The following is an 18,113-nucleotide window of genomic DNA, read 5'->3' as shown; positions in this document are numbered from 1 at the left end:
GTGAGTCACGGCATCTGGCCTGAGAATCATTTTTCTTAATTACTTGATTCCATGCTTGTATTGTCCACTTGACTGTGAGTGTCTTAAGATCAGGAAGCATTTCTCACACATCTCATCCCCGGGTCAAGCAGTGTTTAGCAGTCATTCAATCAATCAACAAATATTTATAGAATGCCTACTGTGTGCCAGGTACTGTTCTAGACACTGGGGTTCAGCAGTTTAAAAGCACACACACACCCACACACACACACCCCTCCCTGCCCTCATAGACTTCACCTTCTGAGGCTACACAGTAAACCGTCAATGATTATTTATTGAAATCTGACCAGTTGTACAGAAAAAAAAAATGGCATTATCATGACTCTCTTAATAATACTGTGGAAATGCCTAGTTTTCCCTTTCTAATCACAGTTTTTCCCACTTGTATGCTTCTTCCTCTCATATCCCATCCCAATGCCCAACAGGCAAATCCACAGACCTGGCAGTATGCCAGGCTATTGGGTCTTACAAAATATTTACTGATTGATTTATAAAATGTTTGGTGTACATGACATGTTAGTAAGAAACAACAAATCCAAGAGCTGAAGCATGAGAGTTAATATAATAAAGCAATTTGGGAGGTAAGCAATCTCAGTGTTTTTATACGGATAAGAATATCTTAACTCATGGTTTTCAAACTAGCCTTAGTTACCTCTAAGTGTACCTCGCCTCGTCTCCCGTCTTATCTCATGCCCTCCATCTGTGTAGTGTTTATGGCAGTTCTCGGCTGCCTTGTATGATGACTCTGAACTCCCCATGGACCTACACAGGCTGCAGTCACAGCCCTGGCACGGAGCCCATGTTTGGATGGTCCTGCGTGTAATTCTGAGAAACTGGTAGGAAGCCCAGTGAGGCCATGTGATGTTGTGGAAAGGCAGGGAACAAAAGCAGAGGCAAACCTGACCACCACAGATCCAGGGAGCCATTTCTCATGAAGCATCCCAGGCCACTCCCTCTCTAACCTAGGAGAGAACAGAACATGTACCCTCATTTCTGGAATAATTTTCTGAACGTTTCTCAGCAAATAAAAATGTAAGAAATCACAGACAGCAATCTGGAATAGCTGAAATTACCATACTTTCAAGACTTTCAGTATTTATTCTCGAGGTTGGTAAATGTTTTTAAAAGGCTCTTCCTTTTGAAGATCAATGCCATGAGACAACCTGTGTTAATTTTACAGAAGGAAAGATTATATGGGGGAGCAGCATTTATTAATGGAATTCTAGGAAGGCTAGTTTCAATAGTCCAGACTCAAATATTTCTTCTCTGTTAGCATCATAGCCAAATTTGAGGTTCACTGTTAGTGATTTCAAGAGTCAGTGATATCAAGCAGTGACACTGTCTCAGAATAACACTGTCTTCCTATTGCTACCCAAACTCTGTGATAAACAGGACCACAGAGTTAACATTTACAAAATATACTTTAAAAATGGAGACCAAGTCCACTAACTTTATTTTTATGAGTGAATTCTAATTAAGTAAATTCTGATTACTAGAAAGCTTTGGGTATAAATGTGACCTTTTGGTTTGCTATACATTGACTCTTAAAAGATGACATTTATTTCCCTGGAGCAGTTTACTAACTGTCACTCTTGTAATTCAAAAGAATTAATATTTCTCAAAAGGTGTGTGATTCCCTGCAGAGGCATGACCTCCTGTGAAGCAGACCCTTTCAAATTGGCTAATATAAAGTCAAGATAAATAGAAATCAGTCCCTGTTGCTGTTTACATTGGTTTGTTATTGCTCCCTCATTTTGTGTAATAAAATAACACACTACAACATTATGGAAAACCTACACATAAATCTAAAAGACAAATATTCTTATTAACACCATTTGTATCCTAGAAATAAATTAGCTTCCTTAAAAAATCTTTTCAATTATTCACAAAATCCATCCTTATTTTCTGAATGAACAAGGCTGAATTTTAGAAGTGCAATGAAAAGTTCTTGAGGTTCCCCTGCAGTGTAGACAGTCCTTCTTAGTGGATTCCAAGGCGCAGCTTCTTGTCCTGGTGCTGCTCTTCCTTCTGTGGGACGGGTCTCAACACACCGTCTAGCATTGAGAATAACATTAGGTCAGGACAGCTTCATTTCAAACCCATGGGCACTTGTTTCAGCCTTACAGGTTGTAAGAGCAAAACAATGCTTAAGTTAAAGGAACTTTCACTTTATTTTATCTTCAAATTCTCAATCTGAATCGAATCTAGATAACTTACTCTCAGGCAATATAGAATCTGGCTTTTAAAAATTGGATTCACATGGGCCAGGTGCAATGGCTCACGTCTATAACGCCAACACTTTTGGAGGCTGAGGAGGGAGGATAACTTGAGCCCAGGAGTTCAAGACCAGCTTGGGCAGCATAGGGAGACCTCATCTCTACAAAAAAATTTTTTTTACAAAAACAGCTGTTGTGGCCGGGCGCGGTAGCTCACGCCTGTAATCCCAGCACTTTGGGAGGCTGAGGCAGGCAGATCATGAGGTCAGGAGATCAAGACCATCCTGGCAAAATACGGTGAAACCCCGTCTCTACTAAAAATACAAAAAAATTATCCGGGCGTCGTGGCAGGCGCCTGTAGTCCCAGCTACTTGGGAGACTGAGGCAGGAGAATGGCGTGAACCCAGGAGGCGGAGCTTGCAGTGAGCTGAGATGGTGCCACTGCACTCCAGCCTGGGCGACAGAGTGAGACTCCATCTCAAAAAAAAAAAAACAAAAACAAACAAGCAAAAAAACAGGTGTTGTGGCACACACCTGTAATCCCAGCTACTCAGGAGGCTGAGGTGGGAGGATTGTTTGAGCCCAGAGAGGCCGAGTCTGCAGTGAGCCATGACTGTGCCACTGCACTCCAGTCTGGGTGACACAGTGAGACCTTGTCTCAAAAAACAAACAAACAAGAAAAAGAATTCACTCAACAGTGTATGGCAAGTAATTCTTAAAACTTTTTGTTTTATGTTTTTGGTGGGGGGAAGTCCTATTACTAGACTGGAGGAAACAAAATGTACCTCCTAAGGGAGAAGGGGACTATGTGTGGGATAGGGAGAATCTGGGGACTGGAAGGAAGACAGACTTATCTGACCGGGCAGGCTGGGAAAAGAGTATGGCTTCAACCTCTTCCTGGCTTTTGTTTTTAATAGCTTTATTTGTATAATAAATGATACATGTTTAAAGTATACAATAAACAACATATTTGAAGTATATAGTTTGATGAATTCTTTTAATTTACTTTTTAATTTGTAATATTTGTAGAGATGGGGGTCTCAGTTTGTTACCCAAGCTGGTCTTGAACTCTTTGCCTAAAGCAATCCTCCCACCTCAGCCTTCCAAAATGATGGGATCACAGGAAAGAGCCATTTTGCTTAGACCAGTTTCATGATTTCTGACATAAGTACACATTCATGAAACTATCTCCACAGTCAAGACAATGAACATATCTACCACCTGCAAAAGCTTCCTTCTGCCTTTTCTTCCTATCTTTGGAGGGATTTCCTGCCCTGAGCCTGTGTGTTCTGCCCTGCTGTTTCCTGGTCCTAAGGACAGCTGGGCCAGGACTCAGACTTGCCTTCCAGAGGTAGATCTGGAAAGCCACCCCTCTCTCTTTCTCTTTCTCATCGTATTATGTAAAATTTGAAACAGTCTCTCTCTCTATATATAAAAATGTATTATGTAATATATAATAATATATACGTAATACAGATGGGAGTTCTAAAGCCAAACAATAAAATGAACACTCATGAACTTACTGTCCCAAAAGAGTTAAATTTTGTTTAAAACTGAACAAAACTACATGATGTGTCGGGGGGCGGGGGCAGATGGAAAAAAAACAAAACATACTGCTGAATCCAACAACTAGAACATTACCAATTCCCATGCACTCCCTCTCTCGTCCCATCCCCTTTCACCCCACTCAGAGGCAACTCCTATCTTGATTTTCGTGTTTATCAGTTGATTGCTTCTTAACAATAACTTTACTATATATACGATATATTAAAGTTTATTTTATTTTATTTATTTATTTATATTTATTTATTTTGAGACAGGGTCTGTCTCTGTCACTCTGTTACCCAGGCTGGAGTACAGTGGCACAATCTCAACTCACTGCAGCCTCAACCTCCCGGGCTCAGGTGATCCTCCTCTGTTAGCCTCTGGGGTAGCTGGGACTACAGGCACAGGCCACCATGCCCAACTAATTTTTTGTATCTTTTGTAGAGATGGAGTTTTGCTGTGATGCCCAGGCTGGTCTTGAACTCCTGGGTTCAAGCAATTGTCCCGCTTTAGCCTCCCATCATGCTGGGATGATAAGTGTGAGTACTATGCCTGGCCTACCACATTTAATCAATATATGGTATGTCTTTTTGAACTTTATACAGAAATGGTATCATAATTCTGTAGTTTGCTTTTTAAAATTCAACATTTATATTTCTAAGATTCATCCATGTTGAAGAATGTAGCTCTAGTTCATTTGTTTGTTTTCACTGCTATATCGTAGTCCATTGTGGTAATACACAATTTTTTTTTTTTTTTTTTTTGAGACAGAGTCTCGCTCTGTCCCCCAGGCTGGAGTGCAGTGGTGCGATCTCAGCTCATTGCAAGCTCCGCCTCCCGAGTTCACGCCATTCTCCTGCCTCAGCCTCCTGAGTAGCTGGGACTACAGGCATCCGCCACCGCGCCCGGCTAATTTTTTGTATTTTTAGTAGAGACGGGGTTTCGCCCTGGTCTCGATCTCCTGACCTTGTGATCCGCCCGCCTTTGGCCTCCCAAAGTGCTGGGATTACAGGTGTGAGCCACCACGCCCGGCCACACCATAATATTTTTATCTAATCACCCAAAACAAACATTTGTGTTATTTCCAGTTTTTGCTTTTAAGAACAATATAGCAACAAAATTTTTGTCTCTCTGACTCTTATACAATATGCAAGAGTTTCTCCAGGGCATATATTTATAAAAAATGCTATTTCAGGCCAAGCGTGGTGGCTCATCTCTGTAATCCCAGCACTTTGGGAGGCCAAGGTGGGCAGATCACCTGAGGCCCGGAGTTCGAGACCAGCCTAGCCAACATGGTGAAACCTCATCTCTACTAAAAATACAAAATTAGCTGGGCGTGGTGGCGCACGCCTGTAATCCCAGCTACTTGGGAGGCTGAGGCAGGAGAATCACTTGAACCTGGGAGGTGGATGGTGTAGTGAACCGGGATCACGCCACAGGACTCCAGCCTGGGTGACAGAGTGAGACTCCGTCACACACACACACACAAAAAGCGCTACTTTAATGCAATCTTAATTTGCATTTCTCTGACTACTACTAAGTTTAATCATCTTTTTGTGTGTTGATTGGGTGAACTAAGTTCAGTTCACTCATCTTGCAGCAGACCCAGACCTGCTCTTGGATCCCAGCTTATATGGATATTTGTCCTCAGGATAGCTCTGGCTATTGTGTTGACTTACTATTGCTCCTCAGATTCTAGCAAAATGTCTTCTTATCTCTATTTTGTTCTTAGGAGAATATTTCCCTTATTTTCTTGAAAGCCCCATGACTACTTAAAAAGAATGCTTGTTATGGGTTACCTGGGTTCCATCTGTACGAAGTGGAAGGGCACCTGAGAGTTGTCAGTCACACTGCCTGCCTTCCTTCTGTTTGTCCCTGCTACTGGCCCTGAGAAAGTATCCAGCAGCAAGTCCCCCCTCTGGAGTTAGACAGACTGATTTACCCAAAGGTCAAGCCCTAGTCTAACAACAAAGCTGGTGTTGTAACTTTCATCTGTTGATTCTAGTGTCTATTTCTCAACTGAATCAAAAATTGGAAAGGAATTACATACTGTATGATTCCATTTATACGAAATGGCCAGAATAGACTAATCCATAAAAACTGAAAGAGTGGTTGCCTAGGGCTAGGGGGAGGGGAGAATGAGAAGTGACTGCAAATGGGCATGAGACTTCTTTCTTAGATCATGAAAATGTTCTGAAATTATGTTGTAGTGATGCCTGTACAACTCCGTGAATCTACTAAAAAGCAAATTTATGATAGATGAATTACATATCAGTAAAACTATTATATAATTAAAAAGGAAATAGGGGTATTGTTTATCGAGATAAAACACTTGTTCAAAAATACATAAACATAAACTTATCCGTTCAGTTGAACTGCCACAAAGTGAACATATGTAACCATCATCTGGGTCAATAAATAAAACACTGCCAGCAAACCAGAAGCCTTCGTTTTGTCCCCTCCTTCCAATCTTGGGGCTTTAACCACAGCATGTCTTCCTTTTCCTTAGTGATCTAGGAATAATAAATCCTAGATACAAGCCCTTTGTTGATTATAAGTGGCAAATATCTTCTCATATTCCATGGCTTGCCTTTGCACTCTTTTAGTGATATCTTTTTTTTTTTTTTTTTTTAAGGCAAGGTCTCACTCTGTTGCCAAGGTTGGAGTACAGTGGTTACAAGCATGGATCACTGCAGCCTCAACCTCTTCATGCTCAAGAGATCCTTCCATCTCAGCCTCCTGAGTAGCTGGGACCACAGGCATGTGCCACCACAATTGGCTAATTTTTGTATTTTTTGTAGAGAGAGGGTTTTGCCATGTTGCCCAGCCTGTCTCAAACTCCTGGCCTCAAGCAATTCACCCGCCTCAGCCTTCCAAAGTGCTGGGATTACAGGCGTGAGCCACTGTGCCTGGCCTAGTGATATCTTTTAATGAACAGATGCTTTTCATTGTAACATAAATAAATTAACCTTTTTATGATTCGTGCTTTTTGTATCCTTTCCCTAACATAGGAAATTATTCATTGGCCCCTTCAAACACTGTCATTGAGTATACATTGTTTAACCAGATGTATAGATAGACAGATAGATAGATACATAGATAGATAGATAGATAGATAGATATGGCCTTTTTTGCTGATAAATTTTTAAAAAGAAAGATGCAGTGGATATGTACTTTTTTCCAAATTGCAAACAATACATTTTCTATTTGAATCAAATAAAGCTAATTCAGAACACTAAAAATCAATATATTCACAGAGAAATTATTCTAAGGCTTTTATATTTCTTGATTTTTCAAGGTTAAAAAATTGTTATTATCAAGAAAACTTACAGCAAACTTCCATTTACTTCAAATCCAAATAATTTGATAATATAGTTACTGGTTTATTTTTATTTTTATTTTTAGAGATAGAGTTTTCCCTGTCGCCTAGGCTGGAGCACAGCGGTGCCATCTCGGCTCACTGCAACCTCCACCTCCTGGATTCAAGTGATTCTCCTGCCTTAAACTCCCAAGTAGCTGGGATTACAGGCATATGCCATGATGCCTGGCTATTTTTTGTATTTTTAGTAGGGACAAGGTTTCACCATGTTGGCCAAACTGGTCTCAAACTCCTGACTTCAAGTGATCCACCTGCCTTGGCTTCCCAAAATGCTGGGATTATAGGCGTGAGCCACCGTGCCTGGCCTATAGTTACTATTTTAAAATAATATTATATAGCATTCATGTCTAAAATTATGTGCCTAAGGAACTGTAAGACTTCTCAAAGATTACATTACATTCAAAATATCTGTAGTAGTATACGAATAATAAAGCTTTAAAGACTAGTAATTCATTATGGTAGCTGTGATGATTCTTCATCAGATTATTCAAGTAACCAGAACATTTCCAATCTGGGCAAATGTGGCTTTACTCTAGAAGAATGTATATACCTCATCATTTGGTCCCGATCCATCTGTACTAATTATGCATATTTTTCCTTTCTCATTTCCCAGTAAGCTTTTGTTTTTTTATAGAAGAGCATTGTTGTTTACTGTTTCATATGCATTTAATTTATAATGTCAATTTGTGCATAATTATTTGTATTAACCATTAACCTGTAGATTCTATAGGAGTAATTATTAATCGGCACTTTCCATAGCACCTAGCATATGGTAGACACACAAATGTTTATGAACAAATTGAATGGCAAAAATCTAACCTTCAAAAATAATATGCTCCATCTATTAACACAACAATTTTCATCACCTGATCATTAAAATTGACTGTATATCCTTTCTCCTCAGCAACAAAGTTCACCTCAATACATAAATACTTACTTTCTCTCCTTTCAGGCTCATTTTGTTCAAGACCATAAGCTTCTGATGGATTCAGCTGCCACTGTAAGAGTGCACAAACATCTTACTTACTTGTTTAAAAAGGATTTAATACATAGCATTCCCACACATTGATTTTAAATATCAAAACAACTTCTTAAAAATGGAAGAAAAATGGCCGGTCATGGGTGGGTCACACCTGTAATCCCAGCACTTTGGGAGGCCAAGGTAGGTGGATTACCTGAGATGAGGAGCTCGAGACCAACCTGGCCAACATGGTGAAACTCTGTCTCTAATCAAAATACAAAAATTAGCCAGGCATGGTGGCACGTGCCTGTAGTCTCAGCTACTAGGGAGGCTGAGGTAAGAGAATTGCTTGAACCCGGGAGGCGGAGGTTGCAGTGAGCTGAGATGGTGCCATTGCACTTCAGCCTGGGTGACAGAGCAAGCCTCCATCTCGAAAAAAAATTTTTAAAAAATAGAAGAAAAAGGAGTTAGCATGTTCAAATTAACAAAGCCCTAATAATGCCACACTGAATGATCCTGAATGATATAACTTCTGGGATCCGAATCAATACTCTTAGAGAAGTTGAAGATTCTTTACATTCATTTTAATTGGAAGTAAGTGGAGGACCAGAGTATTAGAGTGACTTGTCTCAGGTTACACACTAACTACAGGCGGCAATAGAATTAGAACCTGTGCCCAGTACTATGGAATTAACACCACAATGTATTCTAACTCCAGGTCCCAGATAATCTTAAAATAGCTAGAAAAGGCCTAGGTATTAAAGAATGAAAATATGACCAAGATAGGCCAGGCGCGGTGGCTCATGCCTGTAATCCTAGCACTTTGGGAGGCCAAGGTGGGCGGATCATAAGGTCAGGAGATCAAGATCATCCTGGCTAACACGGTGAAACCCCATCTCTACTAAAAATACAAAAGATTAGCCGGGCTTGGTGGCGGACGCCTGTAGTCCCAGCTACTCGGGATGCTGAGGCAGGAGAATGGCAAGAACCTGGGGGTGGAGCTTGCAGTGAGCTGAGATCACGCCACTGTACTCCAGCCTGGAAGACAGAGTGAGACTCCGTCTCACAAAAAAAAAAAAAAAAAAAAGAAAAGAAAGAAAGAAAAAAAAAAGAAAATATGACCAGGATTACTTTGTCTTTTAATGTTGTTATATCATAAACTATTACTTGCATCATATCATATCATTTTATATCATATCATTTATCTCTTCTGATTACCATATTTCATCTCATTCAGGAATAAATAGGGAAGCCTGAAGATTCTCAGATATTACATAGAATATTGGAGCAGCAGAAAAGAAAAATGGAGAGTAATCGGTATCTTATAGCACAGCCCTTCTTTTCTCAGCTGGCTAGAATCTCTATCAGAATCACTAATGACTTAACCAAAAGGCTCTGCTAGGGCACCAGTTAATCTGATGAGTGAACTGATGCTTATGTGTGACACACAAATATGGATTACCTGGGAGCCTCTTCCATAAGCATCAGTTCACTCAACAGATTAACTAGTTAACATCATGAGCCTTGAGGGGGGATGAGATACAGGACAAACATTTTACCATGTATTAAAAGTCCTTGGAAAGGGAGGACATCCAGAACTGGCTGGTCACTTATAGAAATGGGAGGTTTAGGCTAGTACCAAGAAAGAGAGAAGACTTAGAAAGGGTAGGAAGCTACATGAGAAATTACCAAAAAATGTTTAAAGTGAGGCATTTTTTGAAAGACATCAAACCACTAAAACCTATTAATTTGGGGAGACAAAGTAAAAACAAGTAACCCTGAATTCATGTTTAAGGACACTCATAAAAAGGCTTCTTATAACTGTAAAAACTTAGAAACAATCCAGGTGTCCAATAACATGGGAATGGTTAAATAAGTTAGACCTATGGGTTGGAATATTGTGTTAAATTATGTAAAATATTTTTTAAAGAACTTTTAGTGACACAGAAAATACAGCAACATGTTAATTGTGGTATCTATGAGTTGTGGGATAATACACATTCTTTTTTATTTTCCTAGTCTTCTACAATGAGCATATATTACTTTCATAATAAAAATAAGTAATATAACCTAATAGAGAAAAATCCACACATACTAAAGAGAAAACAAAGAATTGAGTACGTGGACATGGATATAGATTGATAAAAATCTATTCTTGAAAACAGTGTTGCCCAGTCCTAGCCTGGTTTGCGACAACACCACAGAATAGAACTACTTATCTCAAGGTCTATGGTAACATACCAAAAAGGAAAGCAAAAATCTTTCAAAGTTAATTTCAATTTACTTTAATCTTAAAAACAAATACCAAATTTATTGACACACACTATTTTTTGACAATCTAAAAGGAAGAATATAATCATTACTGAAATTCAGATTTGGAACAAATTCTAGTTCATGTTAATTACTGGCATTTACAAAACTAGGTATCTAGCTAACCATCTACATAATATTTGCAGCCAGGTCAGATGAGAAGGATGCGAAGATGGACAGTTTATCTTCACTGGAGGTAGAACAGAGAACAACCATGAACAGCCTTTGGAACATGTGCCTGAGTGAGGGTACTCCCTGGAGGGTCTGGCCCAACTGGGTGCTTCCTTTCCCACCTCTGCCCCTGAATATCCCCTTAGTCTTCCTGCCTCCTTCTGCTTCTCTTGCCCTATCTTAAGTTCTTCTGATCTCTTCATTCTCTTTACAATTGAAAAGCTATTAAAATCTACCAGTAAGCAAGATATTTCAGAATTCTCCATAACCCATCACTCATAGTTCTGAAGAGCTAGGTCACTTAATCTTTATGAGGAGAACTTGAAAAATTTATTTCTTCATACTCTTCAGGAGGAATGAAGAGACAGAAAACAAAAACACAGACGTAGAGATTTCTCTGACTAATTGCATATAAGCTTTTATTGAGTTTTACAAAAAAGGTCTTTCCCATCTCTGCCTTCTTTCAGTGCCATGTCAACACCCCTCTCTATTTAAAATGTGATAAACTTTAAATAAAACAATTAGAAAAAAATGACAATATTACAAATGGTAAAAATTTATGATACTTCATATACACATGACAGACACTGGATAGTATGTTTCTATATTTAAAATTATATACATATACAATTATATGTTATATGTCCAAGTTAATCATATATATGTATGTTCTAGGTACCCTGGACACAAACCGATGTATATAGCAGGAATGTAAAGCTGAAATTTATAAACAGTTCTTTTACATCCTTTTTCTTCCCACTGCAAATTCTAGTAGTTAAATGTTACATTAACTCATTCAATGCCAGGATTAAATCATTGGATGTCACAGAAACAATGTACAATTCTGGACAGGATCCTTTTGCTGTATAAAAGCAGTCCCCAACCTTTGTGGAACCAGGGACCAGGTACCGGTTTCATGGAAGTTTTTCCACAGACCAGATGGCGAGGAGTGGGGGATCATCAGGCTTTAGATTCTCATAAGGAGCGCACAACCTAGATCCCTCACATGGGCAGTTCACAATAGGGTTCACATTCCTATGAGAATCTAATGCCGCTGCTGATCTGACAGGAGGCAGAGCTTAAGCAGTAAGGTGAGCAATGGGGAGCAACTGTAAATACAGAAGAAGCTTCCTAACTGGTACCCAGGGGTTGGGGAACCCTGCTATACAAGACATTTCTTGGGCAGCTGATGAACCTTGCCTGGAATCTGTGGATTAGTGGCAGTAATGTATCAATGTTAATTTCCTGATTTTTATGGTTGTATTGTAGTTATGTGGTTATTTCTCATTTGAGGAAATAAAGGGTGAGCTGGTATCATGTCAACAACTTCTGGGAAAAAATTTCTTTGTAGTGTTTTTATAACTTTTCTGTATGCTTAAGGTTTTTTCCAAATAAAAAGTTTTTTTGAAAACCAAAACAGGCTGAGAACAGTGGCTCATGCTTGTAATCCCAGCACTTCGGGAGGCTGAGGCAGGCAGGTCGCTTGAGCCCAGGAGATAGAGATTGCCAAGATGGCGCCACCGCACTCCAGCCTGGGTGAGATAGTGAGACCCTGTCTCAAAACAAAAACCAAAACAAAAGAAGAAGAAAAAAAACCCCACAGAAACCAAAACCCAAATAGTGAAGAGGTATAAACAGTTAAAAGTTATTGAGTTTTCCATGAACTACATCAGTACATTTTCGGAAATATCAAATAAGAAATTCTTTTTTTCTCGGGCCAGTCGTGGTGGCTCATGCCTGTAATCCCAGCACTTTGGGAGGCCGAGGCCGGTGTATCGCCTGAGGACAGGAGTTCAAGAGTAGCCTGGCCAACATGGTGAAACTCTGTCTCTATTAAAAATACAAAAAATTAGCTGGGCATGGTAGCGTACGTCTGTAATCCCAGATACTGGGGAGTGGAGAGGGGGCGGGGGTAGCAAGGCAGGAGAATCGCTGGAACCCAGGAGGCTGAGGTTGCAGTGAGCCGAGATCACGCCATTGCACTCCAGCCTGGGCAATGAGTGAAACTCCATCTCAAAATAAATACATAAATAAAAAAACAAACAAATAAATATTCTTTTTTTTCTGATTTTTCTCATGAGAAATGTGTGTGTGTTTGTGTGTGTGTGTGTGTGTGTGCACCTCCCTTTGTTTGGGGGTGGGGGTGACCTTTAAACGATTGCAGGGGATCCGAACCCCCTGGCAGCAACCAGTACTGGTCCGTGGCCTGTTAGGAACTGGGCCGCACCGCAGCAGGTGAGTGCAGGCTAGCGAGCATTACCGCCTGAGCTCCACCTCCTGTCAGATGAGCGGTGGAATTAGATTCTCATAGGAGCAGAACCCTATTGTGAACTGCGCACCTGAGGGATCAAGGCTGCGTGCTCCTTATAGAATCTATTGCCTGATGATCTGAGGTGGAATAGTTTCATCCCAAAACCATCAGCCCATCTGTGGAAGAACTGTCTTCCACAAAACGGGTCACTCGTGCTGAAAAGGGTGGGGACCGCTTAAGTATTTTCACCTCTATCCACCACTCCAAGCCAGAAATGAGAGGGAAGAGATAGGTCAGGTACTTTTATTTTATCAGCCACCAGATGGCACCAAAAGATCCACTGGCTCAATTCTCTACAGAGACGTAAATTCATAAGGCAGGAATCCATAGCTAAACAGTTGCAGTTAGGTAAAGGTTGGCACATATAAATAAACTCAATAATAATAATTTGTTGAAACTCGGCCTGGCGCAGTGGCTTACACCTGTAATCCCGATACTTTGGAAGACCGAGGCGGGCGAATCACCTGGGCTCAGGAGTTCGAGACTGGCCTGGCCAACATGGCGAAATCCTGTCTCTACTAAAAATACAAAAATTAGCCGGGTATGATGGCGGGCGCCTGTAGTCCCAGCTACTCGGGAAGCTGAGGCAGGAGAATCGCTTGAACCCAGGAGGCGGAGGTTGCGGTGAGCCGAGATCGAGCCACTGGCACTCCAGCCTAGGCGACAGAGAGAGACTCTCTCTCAAATAATAATAATAAATAATAATTTGTTGAAACTCTTTAAAAGGGTGGGAAGCACTAACTTACAATATTGCAAAAGGGTACCTAACAACATAATACAAAATACACCTGAAAAAAATGTGCATCTACTTACCGTAAATTTGCTAACACCTTCAAGCTCCCCGAACCTCATGTAAGAGATGTCTGCCTTCTTTTTTCCAACATCTACATCTCCTGCATAGATTTGTTTTATGCCTGCACCTTTAATTAAAGGTACACACTCATCACATGGGCACTTTGTCACAAAAATCATGCTTCTTTCTTCTGGTTTTATTTCTTGACACCTACAAAAAAAATTATAAAATATCAGAAAGGTCGTTTCTGAAAGGGAAAGTTATTTTTTAGAAAAATCTTTAAACACTAAGATTGAGCTGTTTTAAAAACAGATTTATGACATTAATAATGATCATCAAGCCTTAGACTTGCTGAATTACTGAATGTTCAAAATATGTAAACCTACAATACTGTTATGATACAACCTGAACATGACAATTATTATAACTAAAAATAATTTATTGATTCTAAGTAAGAGGTTCAGTTTCAGATTACAAAACAGATGAAATCAGGAAGATACAGACATCAAAGAAGGAGAGAAAAATCCCCGAATGCTTTCTAAGTAAGTATGTGTTTAGAATACTGGAATTAGATTTGAAACTGATACCTTCTTTAAGAGTTAATCGGCCGGGCGCGGTGGCTCAAGCCTGTAATCCCAGCACTTTGGGAGGCCGAGACGGGCGGATCACGAGGTCAGGAGATCGAGACCATCCTGGCAAACACGGTGAAACCCCGTCTCTACTAAAAAATACAAAAAAACTAGCCGGGCGAGATGGCGGGCGCCTGTGGTCCCAGCTGCTCGGGAGGCTGAGGCAGGAGAATGGCGTAAACCCGGGAGGCGGAGCTTGCAGTGAGCTGAGATCCGGCCACTGCACTCCAGCCTGGGCAACAGAGCCAGACTCCATCTCAAAAAAAAAAAAAAAGAGTTAATCATGTCTGACTAGACACTAACTCATCTTGTTAGACAAATGACACAGCCCTATCTGGTACCTACTGGATATTCAATAAATGTTCACTAAATGAATAATTAAATATTTAAGTTCTGTTTTGACTTATAGTTCCCTTACCCCTTCCCTATCATAGGATAATTTTAAAAAGAAAAGTTTCTATTTGACATATTCACACCTCTGTACAAAATGAAGCAAGTAAATCTGTAATGAAGAGGACAAGGAAAAGAATAGAGGAAATTTTGGGTGAAATTTTGCATGCTGAGGGTAGTTCAGGACTAAGGACTGCCCTCATCTGGGGCTATAAGGACTGGCTTCCGGGTTCTGAGGCTTAGGCAGCTCTCAGCCAGCCATCTTCAATTCCTCCACCACCAGCCTTCCATATCCATCTTCCTTGTTGAGACTGTTACTTACATTCACCTGGACTAGGGCAACAGAATTCTCTGCATCTAGTCTGTTCAAACAATACTACCTACATAATCTACAGAGTGTGGCTCTGTCAATGCCATTCCATTTCTCCACTGCCTACCAAATGAAGCATAAACTCAAAGTCCTCTCGAGTCCAGTCCCAGCCTGTCCTTGTGAGCTGCATTTCCCTTGTGTCCACATTCCAACCTAACTGGAATATTCATGCTCCTAAACACACCACAGATTTTCCTACTTCCAGACCATTGCTTATGCTAGAAGCAAGAATGGTCTTCCCTTCCCTTCCATTTGCCCCAGTCTAGGAATCCTTTAAGCTCAGTTCAGATGCCAGTTCTTCCCTCAAATCTTTCCCTTGCACTCTCCCATTTGTCCATAGCAGCAACAGAATGTCCGCAGCACTTTACATTTGCCTCTCCTACAGAATCCACAGCATGAGGTGGATGCTATCTCATATCCCCTACTGCATTAGAAGCTCTCCAAGGACAGGAGCCGTGTCTTACAGTTTTTTCATCCCTTAACCTTAATGGTAAAGGCTGAGAAGTGTTTGTGACAATGATGTAAATTGACAGCTATAATCGTTAACAAAAGTTCTTTTAAAGCAATTTGGTTCATTATAAAGTCCTATTCTGAATACTGCAGGCCGTTGTAACACAATGGTATTTGTGTATCTAAACATAAAAAAGGTAACGTGTGATGTTACAATGGCTACTTCACTCAGTAACAGGAATTTTTCAGCTCTGTTATAATCTTATGGGAACACATTGTGCATGTAGTCCATCGTTGCTCAAAATGTCTTTATGTGGTGTGTAACTGTATTAATAAATGTGTGCTCCAGATTTAGAAGACAAAGGAGCTCTTAACATCCAGAAATATGAGAGTCTGAGCAAGATCCCAAAGGATAAACTTCAAGCAGTTTCATACTGGAGAGAGGGAAGGGAAAAAAAGATATGCTCAACAAATGGGAAGGCCTGCAGAGGCGTTAACCTCAGTTCAGGTTATAGCTTCAGGTCTGGCAGGACCAAGCCTTACCAAAGTTATACTTCTGAAAGGAAACTTTCTTGGAATTTGAAAAAGGAAATAAATTGCAATTATAAGAAAATTAATTTCAACCAACACTTGCTACATTTTAAAGAAAAGTACACCAAGAAGGATTTCATACCTAAATGTCAAAGCATTCTGTTCCGCATGTATGATGTATCTGAATTTCCGTATTTCTCTGTCTTTCTGCTTGTCATCCATGTGTGGGAAGTCAGCATACTCAGATCCAACAGGAAAAGCATTGTAACCACATCCTACGAAGTACATGGCACCTGTTCCATCACAACTTCTCTACGAGAGTGAGCAAACCAACGGTTAGTTTCAACATTCTGAAAAGGCACTTTGCAATGTATTTTTGAAGCTTGCCCTCATACTTTGTATAATGAATATTCATTCAATTTTCTACAGTAAACTATCAAAAAATATAATATCAGATCCTCCTACTGCAGTGTGATCTTGTCAAAGCAAAATTCCAAGAAAGCTGACCACTTCTCTAATCTATAATCCTAAGGAAGTCCTTGTTTTTTGCAATTAAATAAATACTATCTTACTTAACTCACAAATTATTTCATTTGATGCAGATATTACTTCCCAAATAAATTATAAGATCCTGGAGAGCAGAAACCATGTTTTATATTTCTTTTCTATCCCTTCAACATGTTCGAGTGTTCTGTACATAGCAGGGACTCAACAAGTGATGGTTAATTTGTTTTTTTTTTCTTTTGAGACGGAGTTTCACTCTTGTTGCCTAGGCTAGAGGACAATGGCGCGATCTCGGCTCACAGCAATCTCCGCCTCCCAGGTTCAAGCGATTCTCCTCCCTCAGCCTCCCAAGTAGCTGAGATTACAGGCATGCGCCAGTAAGCTCGGCTAATTTTTTTGTATTTTTTAGTAGAGACAGGGTTTTTCCATGTTGGTCAGGCTGGTTTCGAACTCGCGACCTCAGGTGATCCACCCTCCTCGGCCTCCCAAAGTGCTGGGATTACAGGCATGAGCCACCGCGCCTGGCTGTGATTGTTAATTTCTTATGTGCTCTGTGCCATGCTACTGGTTAGCAAGTCGAAAACTTTTAAATACTTTAAAGAGAAAACTTCTGTTGTTGGGCTAAAAATGTGCTATTGTGATTTAGTTGGAAAATAAAAAATGCATTTTCATCTTCAGTATTTATTGAACCTCTATTATATGCATATTATTATAGAACTTCTTACTTCAATGGCTTTCTTCTCTTTTAAAGAGAAATAGTAGTTAATATCAATGCTTTATCAATTATTAGAATGAAATATTTTATCAATATTGTGTGTGTAATAGTTTGGAATATACTATAAACCTCATAAATTTCAATATGTTATAATTACTCATGATAATACCAACAGACTCATTACTGTAGCAGCTTCATAAAAATCATGTAATAGTAGGCAAACAAAAGCCTGCAAACAAAATATTATCTCATTAATAAATCTGTTTGAACATTTACTAAATGTCAAACATCATGCTGATTTATTTATTTATTTATTTATTTATTTAGAGACAGGGTCTCGCTCTGTCACCCAGGTTTGACTTCCTGGGCTCAAGTCATCCTCCCACCTCAGCCTCCCAAGTAGCTGGGACCACAGGTGCATGTCACTATGCCTGGCTAATTTTTTCATTTTTTGTAGTGATGAGGTCTCACCATGATGCCCAGGATTGTCTTGGACTCCTGAGCTCAAGCAATCCTCCCACCCCAGCCTCCCAAAGTGCTGGGATTACAGGCATGAGCCACTGCGCCCAGCCATACTGAGTTTTATATGCATCATTTCATTTGATCAATTCTTGAAACAACCTAAAGAGTGATACTATTAATATTACTGTTTACAGATAAGGAAACTGAGGACAAGAATGACTAATTGTCTAGGGTCACAAAATGAGTAAGTAACATAGTCAGAATTCAAGCCCAGGTTACTTGACTCTAAGCCATGTGTCTTTCCATTTCACCGTGCTGCCTGCTGGCCTGCTCTAGA

General features: G+C 40.0%; 1 protein-coding gene across 2 annotated transcripts in view; it reads right to left on the bottom strand.

Moving 5' to 3' along the window:
* Positions 1-293: 293 nt before the first annotated feature.
* CDADC1 (cytidine and dCMP deaminase domain containing 1) overlaps positions 294-18,113 on the bottom strand; it is a 46,739-nt gene continuing 28,919 nt past the window's right edge. For both annotated transcript variants that reach the window (XM_009191927.4, XM_003913876.5), the window contains 4 exons: positions 16,238-16,407; positions 13,746-13,935; positions 8,117-8,177; positions 294-2,093 (listed from right to left, as the gene is read on the bottom strand). In XM_009191927.4, the coding sequence (XP_009190191.2) occupies positions 2,020-2,093; positions 8,117-8,177; positions 13,746-13,935; positions 16,238-16,407 (495 nt within the window). In that variant the 3' untranslated portion in view covers positions 294-2,019. The remainder of the gene's footprint in view (positions 2,094-8,116; positions 8,178-13,745; positions 13,936-16,237; positions 16,408-18,113) is intronic.

The sequence above is a fragment of the Papio anubis genome, chromosome 15, assembly GCF_008728515.1.
Source record: "Papio anubis isolate 15944 chromosome 15, Panubis1.0, whole genome shotgun sequence".
Taxonomy (NCBI): domain Eukaryota; kingdom Metazoa; phylum Chordata; class Mammalia; order Primates; family Cercopithecidae; genus Papio; species Papio anubis.
The sequence above is the reverse complement of the archived record's forward strand: the minus strand, read 5'-3'. Positions and strand labels throughout refer to the sequence as shown.